Genomic DNA, 19,718 nt, shown 5'->3' on the forward strand with positions numbered 1-19,718 from the left:
ATTCAGTCATAAATGAGCATTCATCTCTGCTGTTATCTTTCATAAATATTGACTTCCCCTGGTGAAAGCCTCTCTTCACACCTCCAGTGGATGCGGTTCATAGAGACAGCAGCGGAGAGAATGGCCCGCTGTAAACAGCCCAACAAAAGAAACAAACCATGCCTGCGCTCTTCAAACAAACCCCACAGTTGCGTGTGTGTTGGTAATCACAGGCTATTCAAGTTTGCAAATACTGCAAGTACAAAAAGAAGGACGGGAAGCATCGTGGGACTTTTTTTCAGCGTGACACAGCTCTTTGATGAAGTCTTCAGGAGTTGCGTGACTACCTGCAGAACGAGAGACAGATGCCCTGCTGTAAACTATCCTGTGTGTGAAGAAACAAAAACACTTCAGACTTCAGCAGGCCTTGGGAGGCTTGACGGAGACGGTTAGTGAGCTACCTGGTGCTTTTCAGATGCATTAAATCATTTGGATGCAGCCAAAGGGCTTACTACACGAACTGATTTTCAGAGAAAAAAAATAATTTAAAAATAGGCATTTCAGTTTTTTCAGCAGGTTATGATTTGTATTTGATATTTGATGTCATTAGGATTGGTTTCAGTTATGATCATAATTACATTCACATTCCTTTAATACTTTTGACCAGAGATATGATGCCCAGAAATGCTATCTAGGAAGGAAGATCACTAGGTTTTGATGCACAATACCTATATAGCCACAATTTTACTTTTTTTTTTTTTTTTCTGCAGTCTTTCGATATTTATTACCAATTATTGTCAGGAGCCAAATGCAATTTTACCAATTTGAGAGCAACCAAATTATAGTTTGCAAAGCAAAAAAAAAAAAAAAAAAAAAAAAAAAAAAGGACAATCAGCATTTCTAAAACCATTTTAAAAGTTTAAAAAATATATTTGCATTCTAAAATATATATTTAGAGTCACAATATTTATACACAATTTTACCATATACAATATAAGCTACACATTCTACAGTTCTGCTTCAGATTTATATTTAATTTATACTGTATTTAACTGTTACTACTTTCGTGACAAATAGATAGGCCTATTCAGTGTACCACTATAAAATATTTGGATGTATATAGGCCTGGTCAGATTTGTAAATGGATGTTTTTAAATATTTATAACTTGATACTCACAATTATATACATATCCAGTTGATTGAAAAGTTTTCTTTATTTATAACTAGGCCTATATATTTAAGAAAATTAACTTTGAATTAAAATGTAGCCTATCCTTAATTATTATTATTATTATTATTATTATTATTATTATTATTATTATTATTATTATTATTATTATTATTATTATTATTATTATTATTATGTCTCGCGCTGCCCCTGAAGCCGGGTGACTGTAGACTCGTGTAGGAGCGTGTGCTCGTGCGCTGTGGCAGAAGAGTGGGCTGGTCTTCAGAGAGAGACACTTCACAGCAGTCTGACTCTCACTTCACTCAGTCTCTACAGACGAGAACAACTCAGGATACCCACTTAGACTAGAAGCCAGCTTTGGGACGGGAGAGACCCAGTGAGAGCCGCGAGCAGAGCCGGGTCCGACTGAAGGAATCTAGCAGGAACAACTTCAGCACACTTTCTCTAACATCTTCCTTTTCCCTGCATTTCCATCTGTCACAGCCTCTGTGTTTGCTCTGCTGGAAGTCAACAAACACATCCTTTCTACCACGACACTGGAGTGATTTAACCTTAAAGAGCAAGGTAAGGAACTTAACATAAAATTGAGATGTTTTAGGTATTTCTTGATAGGCTTTAGTTTCCCGTTCACAACAATCGCACGCAGGAGGAGATGCGTTTCAGTTCTCTCAGGATCATTTGCACTATGTTGAGACATTGCTCAGGTGTACCTGTATTTGCATTTCCGAAATGCCTTCAAGCCTCATGAAAGAGTTGAATCACTTCTGCAGTGGCGGGGAACGGAGCGGGACTCGGGACTCCCCGCGCTCTTTGAACCCTCTGCCAGAACAAGAGCGAGGGCTTCTGCGGTCTGCAAACTCCGGGAAGTGAAAGATTTCAAGCCCGAGCTCGCAGGCTCCTTTAGTGCTCGTCTGGATCTCAGAGGAGGTGCGATGGGAGTTTCTGCACATTGTGTTGGAGACGCGGTTCCCATGCGCTCCCATCCGCCAGACGCAATTCATCACAGCTCGTCCTCGCCCTCTCAATTGTGCGTCTGTTATTCAGTCTTTCATAGAGTTAGATGTCTCTGTCTCCGCTGAGGGCAAAGGCACAGAGGGAGTTTTTCTTTAAATGTCTGTTTGCTAGGAACTTCTCCAAACAGTACTAACGCATAAAAGCACCTGCAAGAAATTAAATCATGGCCCATGATTTACAAAATGAGATGTCCTTTTGCTGTTTAGAGAAATTAATGGTTGACAGGAACAACTTAGTCTGCGTTTGTTTTGTTTTTTTACAGTTTACAGTTTATGAATGAATAATGGAAAGTGTATTTTGGATTGAAATGCTCATTTAATTTTTTTAAGTGGTCTGATTTCTACATTTCCTTCCCCAATATCCAAACAACCATAATTCGCATTGTTTCAGGAGTCAGGCTACTGAATAAAACACAATAAGAAGTGCAGGCTACTTATGATGAATATTTAGTTGTTGGCACTGACAGCCTGAAAAGTGCAACAAATAAATCAAACACATTATATTACAAATTCTTTCTTAATCAACTTTTGCAGTTCACTTAAATGGTCCTGCAGTGTTTTTAATTTTAAAACGTACAGATACTCAGTTTGTCGTGATGTAAACCCATAAAAAACTGCAGGAATAATCATTATTTGTGATGTCATGAAATGCATGTCACCGCTTGACATTTCACATCAGCTTCCCATCCGCAGCATGCAGCGAGATCTCAGTCCCATTTGCATCCTTTTCTTTTTGAATTTGAATAGTAAATTGTGTGTATTTTTTAATCTCTCCGATGAGATTGCGAGGATTAGTCTCCTATCAGACACAAACAACTAGGAAGTGGATTGCTGGCTACCTGATGTGGTTCCTGGTGAGAGCGATACTTTCCTCTGGGCTGGGAGACGTAATGAAAGGCAGACTCAGAATGAGGGAATTTGAATAACTGTATTTAGCGGCGAGGCCAAGCTGCACTGCCTCCCGTCCTCTCTCGGAAAGAATGAAACAGGAACAAAAGTCTAAGAACGGGAAGGTCTCTGGTGCATAGCGTATCTAAACCCATATTAGCATATGAAAACTCTGGCAGCGAAAGAATTCCTCCACTGTTGCAATAGCTATTTGTGTGTCTGACGGAGTGACAGTCCGATGCGGAGATACAGTCGTCCTCACGCTGGTCTTTGTGGGGTCTGACGTGACTGTGTGTCATGTCCTGTTAAGGAGAACCAGGGATTTAATCGCAGCTTTTCGAACTTTTTGTGACCTCCTGCTCTTTCATTTCCATATCTGTTTGTCCACGGAGCTTCAAAGCTCGAATTCAGTTTGAGACGGTTCATTCAGTGCGTCCTGTCAGCGAAACATGCGAACGACGCCATTCACATAAGATCATTTTCAGTCTCGGTAGGTAGATGATAAATAAATGCCAGTGACCTCTTTATTTCCCAGCATGCCCGTTTGTGCACTTCCTTAGATATGCTCATATGGGTGGGGTGGGGAGGGGAGGACAAATTGTCCCTCGAGTCTGAGAATATTCGTGAGATGTCAAATTCTTCTGACAAACACAGAAATGAAGTGAACATCAGTCAGAGGCCTTCCCATTCAATGGTCTGTTTTTGTGTGGCACTTGGAGAAAGTGGCCCTTATACTCTAGCACAGCTGCTGAAGAACATTCCCTGATGTGGTACTAATTGGGAGTCGTGAGATAAAGACCTGTGTGAGGATAGCTAGAGGCTCGAATGGGATGTGTAAAAATAATCTTAAAATCGCTTGGAGACGTTACACTTCACAGCTACTCCGTGTGCAGCTACGTGAGCAAATGTGTCTCAAATGCACACATTTCTTCAAAGATTTTATTCAACAAACGCTGTTCTGGGTCCTTGCCAAAGTAAACAAAGAGCGGACAGCCAAATGTCCACAGTGGAGTGCTGGACCTCAGCTCTCAAAACTGGCTTTTAACAATTAGTTATTGTGCCATTTGGCTGCAGCAGTGCAGCTCAGGATCGGCAAAAAGACACAGCCAAAGTCAATGTCAAGCACCTCAGCTTTAAAGTGCTGATCTCATTTCTAAGAAATCAAGACATTTGAGATGAGAAGGATGCACAGTGGCTGTTCGCTTGCACACTCATGCACTATTCAATACCAGATAGCACATCATGAGTACAGATGAGACACAGCTGATACTGCCATGCATGCCCAATGCTGCTAAAGGGTTTAGCTCTAAGCTAACCCAACACACTTGCCTGTGGCTGTACCTGAAATTGCCCCCTATACCAGGTCTCTTCAACTCCATTCCTGGAGGGCCAGTGCCCTGCAGACTTTGGTTTTAACCCTTATTTAACACACCTGTCTCTAATTTGTAAGTAATTTGTGATTAGCTCCTTTTTTTGGTGTTTGATTAGGGTTAGAGCTAAACTCAGCAAGACACTGGCCCTAGAGTTGAAGAGCCCTGTGATGTACTTTCATTCACTCTTCCCTACAGTACTCTTCTAATACACTGGTTCCCGACCATGGTCCTGGAGGCCCCCAACTCTGCAAATTTAGCATGTCTTCATGATCAAAAACACCTGATTCTACTCATCAGCTCATTAGTACAGACTGCCAGACCTGAATGTGCAGTTTTGGCGGTGGGCTCCAGGAACATGGTTGGGAACCACTTTTCTGATAGTGTCCATTGAATGAGCGAATGAAAACAAACGAATGAATTTAGACACTGAGTGCTCTGGTAATGCTGCAGACAGCATCTTCTGGCAAGATGAGGTAATTCATTCGTGTGATGCTCTCAGTGCATGGTTTTTCTCTAGCTACTCGTCAAAGTGTACATTGGTTTTACATTCATTATTTAGGTCCATAATGGAATCGAATGACTGCAGCCAATAATGTCCACTGTGTTTGCAGACACCACTACCAGTGGCGGTCGCGTGATTTTGCCAAGTAAGACATGTTCCTAGATCAACATCTTCTGATGATCTTAGATCAACATTATTGTCCAAAAATATAGACTTAACCCAATCCCTGCCCCTAAACCTCACCCTACCCATAATTTATTGCTAAAATCAGTGGGAAATAACAGCAGATTAACAAGGGTGTAGAAGCACCCAACTCTGATTGTAAGCCTAAAACAGATATCTTCTGAAAAGTTATATCTCAATTCTGATTGGTTGATTGGAATTTTGTTCCAGGATCAACAAGGATGTTGAGGGTATAACGGGTGCTTTTTGATACAACCTGGGAGTTTCTAGGAATCCTAAAGACCTTGATTTACTGGTTAAGATGTCTTTTATTAGAACAGGAGCCAAACTCTGTGGGATAGTGGCCCTCCTGGAACAGGATTGGACATGTCGCAAATGATGAAAAACTGGAGATTTCAATTGTATGTGGTTTTAAAATTGATTTATGAATATCATATTTAAGTGGTTATACCAAAGAAATAATATTGCGTGGCTAGGCTTATTAGTGCAGCAAGACACCGATTGTCAGAATAGATGGACTAACCACAGACTTGTCAAAGTTGCACAGAATAAAACTGCTCTACAAAATCCAACATTGTCCCCATTGTGTTGGGTGGTGGTTTCTTTTCCCGCTTCTTTCCAGCTCTGGCTCTGTATGCATGCATGGCAAAGCCGTGAGGAGCCCAGGGGACGAAGCCCACAGTAAATGTCTGCTCAGAGGTTTCTGGAAGCGCTGACAGAAGCTGAGGGAAACTCACCCATTCTCCAGTTTCAGGGCGTTGTGCCTCTGTTGAAACAGAATCTGAAATGTTTCCCTTATCTCTGTGGAAGTGAAGGCTTTTGCCCCTCTGGAGTGATATAGGAGAGTTCACATATGTGACACTGAGCTCCACAGAGAGGAGAGTCAGTATGGAAGCTGTGTGTGTGTGTGTGTGAATATGCAGTCATATATGTTTAAATCGCGAGTGAGACAGAAGTGACACCTCCACACAGGTTAGTGCGGTAATGATGGCTCTCTGCTGTTTGTGGCCCGGGCAGCTGCAGTTTGATTGACAGGTGGTAGCTGCTCTGGTGCGATGTGTGTTTTCACCCTGTCAGTAGTGCTGCTTTTCATGCACCATACATGTGCTACTCATCTGTCTGTGTGTGTGTGAGTGTGTGTTTCCCTTGCTGAGCCTGTCAGTCCCCGTCTCACCTTGGTGAACTGAACGTGAACACTTCTTGTGGCAATTAATCAGTCTATTATTTGACTGACTGAATCATAGCATCATCTGCTCCTCATTGCTGATTCATCAGTCAGACCTAAAGCTTCTAGACTCTCGGTGGAGATGAATGGCTATTTTATCTGATTAGGATGAACATCTAACATCTCGAGAGATAATTAGACGAATTGTTATCCAGAGTGGAATGCAGCCAGATGTTTCTGAAACACCTGACACAAGATTCCCGTAGGCCTATTGCATTCGTTTTTGCAGAATTATCTCGAACTGCTTTTAGATAGAACGATAATCAAGGAAGTTAAAACAAGGTGAATTACTTAAAGAGTAAACTGTTTAAATAGCACCAAAGCATTGTCGTTTTACTTGCACGTGAAGTGATTTGGAGGATTTTGAGGATGATAATTCTAACATTACGGCATGTTTCGTTCAAAGAGTTTAAGCTGTTTAACATTATGAACTTGACTCTACGACCTCCCCGCAACACACTCTCTCCCGAAACCACTTCAAGTGTTCAGTTCATCACACATCTCAGACTTGTACATGGTCCATAAGTGATCCAGGACCCGAATGAACCCGTTTCCGTCACAGAAAAAATAATTGGTAAAAACAAATGAATAGAGGAAAAAAAAAAAAAATGAATAGGAGCAAAACAAAGTTGACACGATTGCGGCTGACTCTGCCTTCAAATTATCCTTCCCCAAATTGCGATCAGACATTCTCCCAGCTCTAATTAAACATTAGCTTTTATTTGTTCCAGATGGGGCTTTGTTTTGAAGTTTTATTTTAGGACGAGAACCCTTTCTGTTATGGGAAACACAACGGCATCCAAACCTGACTGAGTTGGAGAGGAAATCCATGTTCCTGTGTTTCTTTGCTTTCTCTCCTCGTTTAAAAAATTGGAATTTGAGGCAAATGTTCTCTACAGCCACATCCAAAGACATACAGTGTTATAATTCATACCCAAATATAATCTGTTGATGATGTCTGCCCGGACACATACAAGCTCTTTCAATTCCCACACAGTGACAATCACCTTCAATGCATTCATTTTCCCTATTCAGTTCAAAGATCTCCCATGGACACAAACGTATCATCTGGATTTCTACAAGAAGATCTTATGTTAAATCAATGACCTGGACTAGAAGATATCCTTGTATATCATTTATAAAAGTTCATGACTGTGAATTAAGATGGATTGCTTTCCTGCAAACCATTCAGAATTTCACATACTCCTAAGAGCCTCAGACCACATTTTCAAGCAAACTGTTGTTGTGCACCCGAGTTTGGACGGACTTGGGTCTGTACCAAAAGTCTCTGAAATGTGTCCTTAAAGTATCCAATCATAAGTATATCCACATCCCCATATACATATTTAACAATACAAGATGAAAATATCATATTATGCAATCAAAGCACAAGAGAAAGCAGTGTTGTCTTGTTGTTGGAGATAGAGGAGAGGAAACGTAATGTTGATAAAAGCAGCTAGTGCTTTGTGTCCAAATGCAGTTAAGTATATTTTGTGACTGACCCAAGTGAAAAGCCCAGATTTAAGGGGGGTGGGGGTGTGGCTGGGTGATTATGTGCAACATTTAAAAGGCAAGAGGAAAGCATGTAAAAGAACAAGAAACAATAGATAAAAGCGGAAGAGGAAAAAGAGAGAGCACTATCTGAGTGAAAGAGGTCAAGAAAAGTGGGAATAAAGGCAGCAGGAGGGGAGGGATTTCTGAAGAGGTCATAAAGAGGACAAGCACTCACTTGCTGTTAATGACAGTGGAGTAGCGCTCTAATTTGCCATCATTAGCCTGATTATATCAGGGAGTTTGGGCTTTGCCTTCAGCTCCAATCAATGGCACCAAATCAATAGAAAGAGGATATCCCTGCAACGCCGAATCCAGCCTAGAGTGTGGCCCAACACAGCCAGACTCATCCCAGTTCAGCTCTTCCTAAACCGCCCCATCGCGGTCTAATACAGCACAGGATAGAGTTAGACTTCGCTCATTCTAACACATTTGTGCAGTTTCCAATGGAAAAAAAAGTCTAGTTAGGCACTAAATGTGACCAGATTCTTTTACCTGAAGTACATTCCACATCAAGGCTTTTTTAAATTTTTTAAATGAATACTTTTATTCAGCAAGAATGCATTAATTTGAAAAATCAAAAATTCCAGTTAAGATATGTGTAATGTTAAAAAAATATGAAGCAGCACAACTGTTTTCAACATTGATAATAATAATAATGTTTCTTGAGCACCAAATCAGCAAATTGGGATGATTTCTGAAGATCATGTGACACTGAAGACTGCAGGAATGATGCCGAAATTTGAACAGATATTCACATTGAAAACATCTATTTTAAATTGTAATAATATTTTCCAATACTACTGTTTCTAGTGTGTTTTTTTATTATTAAAGTAAGTGAGCAAATAATAAACCTCTTTCAAAAAAAAAAAAAAAAAAAAAAAATCTTATTGACTTCAGACCTTTGAATGGTATTTTATGTCTACAGTTTTATATCTGTTCTAAAGACTTGTTTACAACATTTTAACAAAGTGTAAATAATAATAAAAAAAAAAAAAAAAAACATTCAGTTTGTCATTTACGTGAAATTGTTATGAAAAGTGCCCCGGACAGATGCAGAAGATTGGTGAGAAAGAAAATCTGTGAATAGTTATAAGCAGGTGTTTAACACCAGCCAGACATGGATATTTTTGTACTGTGAGCTCAGACACTCTTCACAGTGATTAGTGAGCGGACGCGTTTGTGTGTGTGTGTGTGTGTGTGTGTCTTCAGTGAGCAGATGTGTGCATCTGTGAGTGTCTGAGTGCCTGGATGTTCTCATGAGTCCTTTGAATGTTTGCGTGCAGGATGGACCGCCACATCCCCGTCTTTCCCCAAGCTGGGCCGCTTCTTGAGTTAAAAAAGCAGCAGAACTTCAAAGGTGGTCAGTGAGGACATTCAGTTGAATTCATCGTCCCAGATCTGCTGTAGTTTGATTTGTTTGTTGTAGTGTGATGGTGCAATTCAGACATTTAGCTAAATGTTAAGAACAATTTGTTTTTCTTTTAGAATAAGGACATCATGTAATGATTTAACTTCCATTAGAGTTTTCAAACAGTCGTTGGTAGCTATTGATAGTTTAACTGTCCTCAATTTGCTCTTAAATTAATTTGGTAATGCGTGTTAGCTTTGAAGTCTTCTATATAAAAAATTCACATCGATGACTCATCCTACACTAAACAGATTTCCGTCCAATCAAATGCTCTCCTCTATGCCCCTCCCCCAACATGTTTAGTGAGTAGCTTTTGATGTTGTGTGCTAATATAGTTTTAATGAATGGTTTTTAAGAATGACATTTCATTCTCCTGTTCAATCACTGTCAATCTCTCTCTCTCTCTCTCTCTCTCTCTCTCTCTCTCTCTCTCTCTCTCTCTCTCTCTCTCTCTCTCTCTCTCACTCTTTAGGATGAGGTGGATGTGTGGATCTTGTGGTTTGGTGATGCTGGTCTTGGGGGTGATGGGACAGAAACTGCCCACACGTGATGAAGGCCTCTTTCAGATGCAGATCAGGGATAAAGCTCAGTTTCAGGACTCTTCTGTCTTGCCAGATGGAGCCGAGATCAGCGGATACCTGTTCAGAGATACACCAAAAAGGTGAATTCATACACCACAGAAATATTTTTTTTTTTACCAGATACAGTATATATATATATATATATATATATATATATATATATATATATATATATATATATATATATAAATATACAAACTATTATAAATGTATTTATTTATATTTTGTGATGTCCCCATATCTCCTCAAATTGAGTTTAGATTTAGAAATATAGATGATAGGCATATGTTTAAAAATATTTCCTTCATATAAACCAATTTGGATGGAAGGGTTATAATCATGTGCGTTTGGATGTGTCTTTGTGTGTGGGAAGAAGAAATATGGCATCTATCATAGCCATAATGCATCAGATGCGGATGAGACATGCATTATGAATGAGATGCAAGCAACTGCATGCTAGTGTGTGTTTGATGAAGCATTGTTTTGAGTAGCAGTTGCACTCCAATGGACGTTCAGCACGTCCGGCAAACTGAACCACATGCCAGGTCTTAGCAAAAGGCTTCAGGGTTATTTTAGCAGAGAATCCTGGATGAATTCATCAGAACTTACATACCGCAGATGACCCAATGCTGAGGTATTCGCAATTATAAACACTTTATAGTAACAACAAATCTCCCTGTTTCTCGTTTGATGTCCATGCCAGTGATCCTGTAAATGTCGTGTCCTGCTAATGAACTGCAGTACTCTCAAATATAGCTGATTACACTGAAGTCTTTGTAATTATTTTACAGACTGTGGAGTTGGAAGGCGTTTCTGCTCACAGAAGCTCAGGCTATGTTTGGAATGATGTTTGGCATGCTAATATTAATGTTGCAGTATTCAGTCATTTTAATAAAATTAGGTAAAATAAGTATAAGTTTTGTGCAATATCTAAACACATTTACCTGTACAACAGACCACAATGTGCAGTAACCCATCATGCAATGTGCTCAACTTGACCTTCAATTTCTAGTATGATAAAATGATCTTGAACATGTCCACCATGATTTTTCATTTTTTTAAATTTGATTAATTGTCATTATTATTTTTTATTATTTTTTTATTATTATTTTACATCAAAAGATCATTTATTATTTATTTTATTACAGTTTTAGATTTATTTTATTTTATTACAGTTTTAGATTTTTTTTTTTTTTATTACAGTTTTAGATTTTTTTATGACATTTTTAGATTAGTTTTATTTTCCTATAAATGTACTGACCCAATCTCACTGAAAAAAAAAAAAAACAATATATATATATATATATATATATATATATATATATATATATATATATATATATAATTATGAGATTATGATTTTGCATAAATTAGTATGATGTGGTTTTTGTGGGGGAAAATATTGTTCTGTACAAAATAATATTTATAATATGATGGAAAATAGTTATAAACTGCCATAAGAGCCAAAAAACCTAAATTATTGTAGTATATATAAAATAAAATACAATTTCAGTTTTTACAAATTTAATGTTGCATTTATTGTGTTACCTGCCAATTCTTTGTAATAAGTTGTGAAATTTACTAGCAATTTTTAAGTGAAGATTGTTTACAAATATTCTCTTTTTTTTCAGTGTGGATATCATTCATACGTAATGTGTTAATGTAGCCAATGTTAATTGAATTGTAAATAATCCCATAATGCTTTCTGTTTCACACACTATTTTTAAAAGAAATAGTAGGCAGTATTCAGTCTATTCTTGCACTTAGCAGGCTAATATTTCAGTTCGCAGATAGCATTAGAAATAATAAGCAGCTGAAATACACTAGCTGTGTTTGGTGGGGCTTTTATAAGACATCTCCCATGTGCAATGCATTGTCAAAAGTATGCTAACTCAGTGGCAACACAGAGCTAAAAACGCAAACAAAGCTAGCGGAAATGTGTCGAGACAGCAAGGCTAACGTAGCAGCACTGTGTTTGGGGAATATGGTCCTAATTCTGTAGCGGTCTCTGAAAGGCCAACTAGTTCTAATTTCAGTATATTGTGTCTTGGGACAGGTTTTAATATATCTCAAGTACTTTTAAAGGCGAAATATGACTGCAGTCAGGCGGACTAAATTAGCAACACCATTATGCATAACCTTGCTAAAATGGCAGTTTTATACTTAGGGACTAATGTGGAAAGTATTGTTATACACCTTGTTATGTAACTATTGTATGCTAAAAGAGTGCATCTGAGTGCGACAAAGAGCACATCTGCTATACAACATACACTGAGTCAGGTTTAATTTCCCGTATGATTTCAGTGCATGCTAACTTTCCTCACTCTTGCAGGTACTATTTTGTGGTGGAGGAAGACAACACTCCTCTGTTGGTGATGCTGACGCCTTGCGATGCTCCTCTCGAGTGGAGATTGACGTTGCAGGAGCTCCCGGAGGACCGCAGCGGAGAAGGATCAGGTATCCGAATTAAATCTCCCGATCGATGTTGCAACTCTGCAGTAATTTAAAACTTGTTTCCCATGTAAACGTTCTAAACTATTATTAGAAAAACTGATCTTAGATCTGAGGAACAACAAAACATCTTCCATAGCTATTCAGTAGTGCTTAATGATTAAAGAAGACATTGGTATCTCCTTCCATGTATTTCCAAAGGATTAAACTTGATTAGGAAGGAAGTCATTCCTAAATTAGGAATCATTTCAAACATAGATGAACACATTTAAAATAAACTGAAAGGATTAAAGATGATAGATGAAGCTAATTAGGTGAGAGAATTATATATTACAGTAGGCTTAAATAAAACTTGAACTGAATCAATAACATTATTGTCTGAGGATCACTGTTTGCATTATGAGGTTGCATTTCAGTTAGGATGCTGCCTATGTAGGGAACAGACAACTACGTTTTAAAAACAGAGTATTAGTAGGGCCTTTTGCACTGCTTTAGTTCCAGATCTAAACGTACAGTACTAAAGTACTGGGAAAATTTTCCCAGTATCATTTAAAGGTTTGCATTCGCACCGACAGCTGTGTACTAGGACGTGACGTAAGCCAGTCGACAGCGATGTCATTTGTGCACGGCGTTCAACAACAACGTTAACAAAGAAGAACAACATTAGGTGCGTTTACATGGACACTTTTTGCTTCCATCGGAATGAATTCATTCTGATAGACGAATCCGAACTTAGTGTTTACATGAATGCTAAATAAAGGGATCGGGTTGATGTGCGCATTTACATGTCACAAGCTTCTGATCGGATTTACTCTTTTGACATGCGCACATTGCCTGAATATACAGAGTTTCCGCTGCAGTTTTACAAAGCACACATTATATTTATCTACTTCGGGTCCTAATTAGGTGGCGACCACTACATGAACTGTTGTGCTGCTTAACTTTACTTTAGCAAAAAAAAAAAAAGGAGTAAAAGTGCCTCTTCCCGCAGCCCAAACTAGACGTCTGTTGATGAGAGTCTTAAACGAGGTCTGGTGGGACGTGGTCCTGTTCCACTTCACATACGCTGAGTGAAAGGGGAGATTTATAATGACAGGACACTTACTTCTGACACTTTATTCACCAGGAAGAACACCTCGTTCCGCGCGTCATACGTCATTACGCTATTTCTACATCACTGCGCATGCGCAGTACTTTCCAGTTTTGGTTTTCAATCCGATCAAGTGTTTACATGTCCTCTTGCTCAGATTACAAAAGGGATAAACCACCTCTTACAGTCCAATTGAAATTTTAGTCGGATCAAGCCAATTCAATTGTTAACATGTGACATTTTTATTCTGGCTGTGCTTCTAGTCCTATTATGATCGGATTAGAAGGGTCCATGTAAACGCAGCCATTAACGACATGAGGATGAGTGTTTTTGTTGTGTCTCCTGGGTTTCACAATAATGGAGATGTAATGTTGACGTTTACGTAAAGCGATTGAAAGAACAGAAAGGACTAAGAATCTCTAACGACAACTGGCAGTGCTACCCTGCACTTCAGCGCCTGTCAATCTAGCACTGTTCATCATGCTTGCGAAATAAGTTGACACAATGTTTACAGTATATTACTTGGTGTTTTAAATCATGCCGGGTGAGGGTGTTTTCGAATGCGTCTGGCCAATCAGTCTCTACTTAGGTCACGGTTAGTACCAGTTGTGCTGGTTAGACCCTGCTCCAGAGTCGAGCTAATTTGTTTCTCGAAAAAGGCAGTACTAATATCAAACCCAGTTCCTCCGGTGCAAAAACGCGCCAAAGTGGGTAGTTACACAATTACTTCTGGTACTATAAAAAGGTTCCTGGGGTGTGATAGGCCTTAGTGTTTGCAAGCTCTTAAACTGATTAAAAAAAAAGTCAAAATGAATGTCCTACAGATGCCTCTTTGGGAAAAAATAATAACTATATTCATTTGAAAAGCAGCAGTGCTCAAGGTAAACATGTGTTTCTGTGAAGTACTGTGGAGCATGTCCAGTGTGGGTCAGTGTTTTCCACTGTGGTCAATCATTAGCCCTGTTAGTGCGTCAGTGTGTGTTTGTGATGTGTGAATTTGGGCCCAGTGTTACCACGCTTGGTGTGCTGATGGACTACATCTGAATGTCTACAGACGTAAAAGCCTGAAAGTAAGAATGAAAAAAGTCAAATGGAGTGAATCTTGTATAAGGATACATAGGGGTGAATCTCATAAACCCTGTCAAGGACATGTACAGGTGAACCCAAAATAGAAAACTTTATAGTGAAATTTGACCTAGACATGCTTTCAATCACACATCCGTAGGATTCCTCCCACTTCACATCAACTCTGTGCATGTGTGTAAAGAAAAAGGTTGTGACCAGCTTTCGTCTTAAAAGCTAAATTCTTGCTTTTACTCTTCTTCTCCCTTTTAGCTGTACTCTCTCCTCTTTTTTGCCCTCCCTCCTTGTACTTTTCTCGTTTCTTCTCCTTTTCCCATTACCCTCTCTCAACATCACTCTTTTTCCATCTGGACAGTTTCCTAAAAGAGAAATCAATAAAATTCTACAAAACACCCTTGTATTTCACTCCATACACATGCATGCGGTTTCAGTTAAAGTGCATCTGGACGTGTCTTTGAAGACTAATGTATAGGACTGAAATCGAGCAGAAGCTGCTTTCTCGAAGTGTGTGCAGAACATGTCCATGTGAGAGCTTACATGAAGACACCATTGTCTCCCTGTGAGACGACACGCTTCTCTGATCATCTCTGTCTTCTTGTGCTGTAATGACTCCCAGGCCCTGGGTTACCTCCGTCTTCTCAGTCTGTGGCCCAATACGGTTGTCATGGCTGATGAAAAGCAGACTCCCATCATTCACTGCTGTGCAGTTGCTTTTTATGCAAAGGATGTAGATTTTTTTTATTTTTTACAAAACACACTGTGTAATGATCATCCAGCTACGGCTTGACTTGGCAGTGATTGGAAGATCCTGAAAGACAAATCAGTCACAGTTGATGATATCCGCCTTCAGACTCATTTCCTTGCTCATACACATTCAGTCAATCGCAGCTGCAATACCTCAAACACACATACACACACACATTCTAGTGGGACCGGACCATAGGAAAGAACATTTTCAATCTCTTCAATATTTCACTAGTTAAAATTTAGCTTGACTCCCTTATTTAAGACACTTAATCATCAGCTCCATGGTCTGAACAGAGTTTGTTAGATAAGTGAGACATAAGAAATGTGCAGAGTGGGGGGTCCAAAGGACCAGGATTAAGAACCACTGCTCTAGAGATTCAGAAAAGTGCTAAACAATGCCTCAAATTTTGCTACAGTATTCACCTGTTTTAGGGCTCTATGCATTTATATCTATGCAAATATTCAGTTGGAATAAAACCCATGACCTTGGTGTTGCCAGTGTTTAAGCTACATAAATACTTAGACCCAAGTGAGACAATAGTTGACACACAATAATTTATTTCTCTTAAAAAATGGAGATACATCTGAGTCAAAGTGGATATTGCAAACGTACTGTGAGTCAGAACTCCATTTAATCTCTTGAGCTACTTCTGTGCAATACACTTTTTATCTGGTTAATTGCAGTACTACATTATAAATGAAATGCAAACAAGAATCTTTAATTTGTACTTTTTTATTGTGATACAGCAGTCACAGTAAATAAATACTCACACACAAATCTTTTCCCATTATTTTGTGGAATATATCCACTGGGAGACGGTCTGTGAGTGCAACGCGTGTTCATTTAGTTCTCTAGTTGTCAAACACAATATTATGTTTTCTTGCCCAGCTGAACGGAGAGGGCTTGGAAAAAAACTCAAGGAACAGTGAAGCCACAAGGCGTCTCTGTGTAGCTTGGTGTTCCCTTGGAAGGCATAGTGAAAGTCACCCTCTGATGTGCAGGGTTGTTTGGATACTGTACAAAACAGAGTCGCCAGCAGACGAGTGGCTAATGTCCACCGGAGCAGGTAGCACCCAGTGACCTCACAAGGATTAACACATTAAACGATGCTCTTTCCGTTAAGATGGAAATTGCTACTTCTTTTTTCCAGTGGTGTAAATTGGGGTATGGGGAGGAAGCGGAAAGTAAACAACTAGATTCGTTTTTTGTAGTGGTGAGGGAAATGCGTCATTATGTGGCAGTTAATGTTAAATGTCTCAGTCATTGATGTTCAGAGAGAGCTTAAGTGTCCACATCCATTTGTTCACCAATTTATGTGGCTTGTGTTTGTGTGCGGTTTAAACAAGTCATCATTCAAAATGTGCATCTCCAAACAGCACCAAGCAGTTTTCCCACACAGTATGGGCCTTGTTTTTGATGTTTGTGGTTTGTTCTGTGGAGACCCTCATTTCCCCATCATCTTTTTTTTGTGCTTGTTTCCCAAGGTCTAATTTTGTGAATCTCTCTGTGTCTTTTGTGTCCCAGGTGAGCCAGAACCTCTAGAGCAGCAGAAACAGCAGGCCACGGCCAATGAGGGGACCGAACTCTTTACTTACAAGGGAAATGACGTTGAGTCGTTCATCTCCACTAGCTCCCCTTCGGGCTTGTACCAGCTGGAAATCATCTCCACTGAAAAGGACAGCAACTTCAAGATTTACTCTACCACAACTCCCCAGTCCGACCAGCCATACCCGGAACTGCCTTACGACCCCAGGGTTGATGTTACCGCACTGGGTCGTACTACTGTCACGCTGGCCTGGAAGCCCAGTCCTACTGGCTCCACCATGGGCCAGCCGGTCCATTACTGTGTGGTTATTAACAAGGAGCACAACTTCAAGAGCTTATGTGCAGCTGAGGCCAAGATGAGCTTAGATGATGCCTTCATGATTGCTCCAAAACCTGGTCGGGATTTCAGCCTCTTTGACTTTGCTCATTTTGGTTTTGTCCCATCTGAGAATGTTTTCAAGGATCGTTCCCTCACCACCAACAGAGCTCTGAGCAACAAGATGAGTCGCACATATATCCCCAAGCCCAAAGTGGCAGACATACAGAAGATCTGCATTGGCAACAAGAATATTTTTACCGTGACGGACCTAAAGCCAGACACACAATATTACTTTGATGTGTTCGCCGTCAACACAGGCACCAACATGAGTACTGCATACGTGGGCACTTTCGCCCGCACTAAGGAAGAAGCCAAGCAGAAGACAGTGGAGCTCAAGGATGGGAAAGTAACCGATGTCTTCATTAAGAGGAAAGGCAGCAAATTCCTTCGCTTTGCCCCGGTCTCCTCTCACCAGCGCGTCACGCTGTTTGTCCATGCCTGTCTGGACGCAGTGCAAGTTCAGGTGCGGCGTGATGGGAAGCTTGTTCTCTCTCAGAATGTGGAAGGTGTCCGTCAGTTCCAGCTCAGAGGAAAGCCCAAAGCCAAGTACCTGTTTCGTCTGAGAGGGTCCCGCAAGGGTGCCTCCACTTTGAAAGTACTGGCCAGCACACATGCCGGAGGCAAGCAACCTTTCCCTGCCCTACCTGAGGATACCCGCATCAAGGCTTTCGATAAGTTGCGTACCTGTTTTTCCGTCACTGTTGCTTGGCTTGGCACACAGGAGCGCAACAAATATTGTGTTTACAGACGTGAAGTTTCCGAAAGTTACGGCGAAGAGCATCGCCGCCGAGAGCAGAACCAGTGCGCTGGACCAGAGAGCCGTCGCAAGTCTGAGAAAGTGCTTTGCAAGTACTTTAACAGCGCCAACCTGCAGAAGGCAGTCACTACAGAGACCATAACAGGCCTCGAGGCGGGAAAGACCTACCTCCTGGATGTTTATGTGGTGGGACACAGCGGACACTCAGTCAAGTACCAGAGCAAACTGGTCAAAACAAGAAAGTACTGTTAAAAAACAAAGACTCCGAAGCACAGACTCTGCACAGAAGTAAATATATTATATATATAATGAGAAAAAAAGAAGTTTATTTAACTCGAAGTGATATTCTACTAAGGAGAGTTTTGCAGACTGACTACTTGCGCACATTGCTAATGCTAACGCTGCATGTGTTGCGGTTACTGAACTGCCTGTAGAGTGAGATATCAACCTTTTTATTTATGTTTACATTACCGAGTCGAGTCTGGCGCTCTCAGGCGACCTAAGGCACCTGAAGGTTTGTTCTCAGGGGGTGCCATCGCTGTTGCTACGCAAAGAGTCCCTGTACTGCATCCTCAATGCCATGGAAATTGGAGTTTGGAGGAGTTGCAGTTCTCTTTTTGCCACTACATGCACCATTTGTCTGTCTTATTGTCTACGTTCAGTTTGTGCATTCGTTTTGGTTTTACGCCAGTCATCGTAGAAGTAACTCCAGGACTCCTTCTCTCCGCTCTCCTGCCCTGTATTAAAAACATGGTTTAGAAGACTTTTTTAAATTATTTCATACTTTCTTAATGTTTTATTTTTTTAACTGCTATTATTTTTTTGTTATGACAACAGTTATTAGTGATAAAATGTGTTTTAAATCTGTATGAAAGTAAACGTTGTTGAAGCGTTTCCCCACTGTCAGGTTTGTGTGTGTATAATCTCAGTTTGTGAATCTGGTGTGTGTAAATGTGTCTCATCTCTGTGTCACATGTACAGATTTTTTTCTGCCAATATTCATGTACATAAAACACTAAATATAGACATCTGTAATCTCAGCGGTTCTGTGTTTCTCTATCAGGATGATATATAGTTATATAATAGATATGAAGTAAGTTATCTTTCACATGAATCATAGTAATGCATGTCAAGAATACTCAAATGATTTATTACATTTGCCAAAAATTGCAGTTTACAACAGAGGCATGAAATATCCCACAATGCAATGCACAATGTAAGCCGCAATGTCTTTCTTGTTTATTTGATAAGACTGCTTAGATTTAAGAAATTTTCATGTGATAAACATAAAATGCAAAATAAGTTTATATTTCTAAGATGCTAACTCAGTGTCACTTACTTTATTAAACATGCACACAGTTTTGTGACAACAGTGTAGCATACTACTGCTATTTCTTATTCCTGCATGACACATTCTGTTTCACACTAGTAAGTAATTGTACTATCTGCACACAGCCATAATTTATAAGTTGTTAAACTGGGTAAAATAATCATTTAATTAAAAACTTGTTTTAAAAGGACACAACTGTGTCAAATTAGATATATGTGTGGGTAACACTTTATTTATTATGTATTTAAAGTGTATTATACGAGGAAAGTACTGTGTATGATATGGTAACTACATGGGTTACAGTTAGGGTTAGGGTTAGGTTCAGGTTTAGTATCTAGTTATTACCCATGCAATTATTCTAACTCCTATAATAACTACATAGTTTGCACACACGGAACAGGACTGTAAAATAGAGTGTTGCCTGCATGTGCATATAATGT

The 19,718-nt window shown here is 39.7% G+C and overlaps 1 protein-coding gene across 1 annotated transcript; it reads left to right on the forward strand.

Moving 5' to 3' along the window:
• The first annotated feature begins 1,422 nt into the window (after positions 1-1,422).
• On the forward strand, positions 1,423-18,988 carry LOC127944244 (protein NDNF). The gene is made up of 4 exons (XM_052540114.1): positions 1,423-1,732; positions 9,787-9,975; positions 12,228-12,352; positions 16,792-18,988. Exons 2-4 carry the CDS (start codon positions 9,788-9,790, stop codon positions 18,198-18,200), a joined length of 1,722 nt encoding a protein of 573 aa, XP_052396074.1. The 5' UTR covers positions 1,423-1,732; position 9,787; the 3' UTR covers positions 18,201-18,988.
• The last annotated feature ends 730 nt before the right edge of the window (positions 18,989-19,718 follow it).

This window comes from Carassius gibelio, chromosome A23 (assembly GCF_023724105.1).
Source record: "Carassius gibelio isolate Cgi1373 ecotype wild population from Czech Republic chromosome A23, carGib1.2-hapl.c, whole genome shotgun sequence".
Taxonomy (NCBI): domain Eukaryota; kingdom Metazoa; phylum Chordata; class Actinopteri; order Cypriniformes; family Cyprinidae; genus Carassius; species Carassius gibelio.

What these genes read in the sequence shown, in the direction of transcription:
- LOC127944244 (XM_052540114.1), top strand. Translation starts at nt 9,788, where the DNA reads ATGAGGTGGATGTGTGGATCTTGTGGTTTGGTGATGCTGGTCTTGGGG. An exon ending in TTCAGAGATACACCAAAAAG is followed by an intron (nt 9,976 to 12,227) that starts GTGAATTCATAC and finishes TCACTCTTGCAG; the next exon opens with GTACTATTTTGTGGTGGAGG. An exon ending in CCGCAGCGGAGAAGGATCAG is followed by an intron (nt 12,353 to 16,791) that starts GTATCCGAATTA and finishes TTTGTGTCCCAG; the next exon opens with GTGAGCCAGAACCTCTAGAG.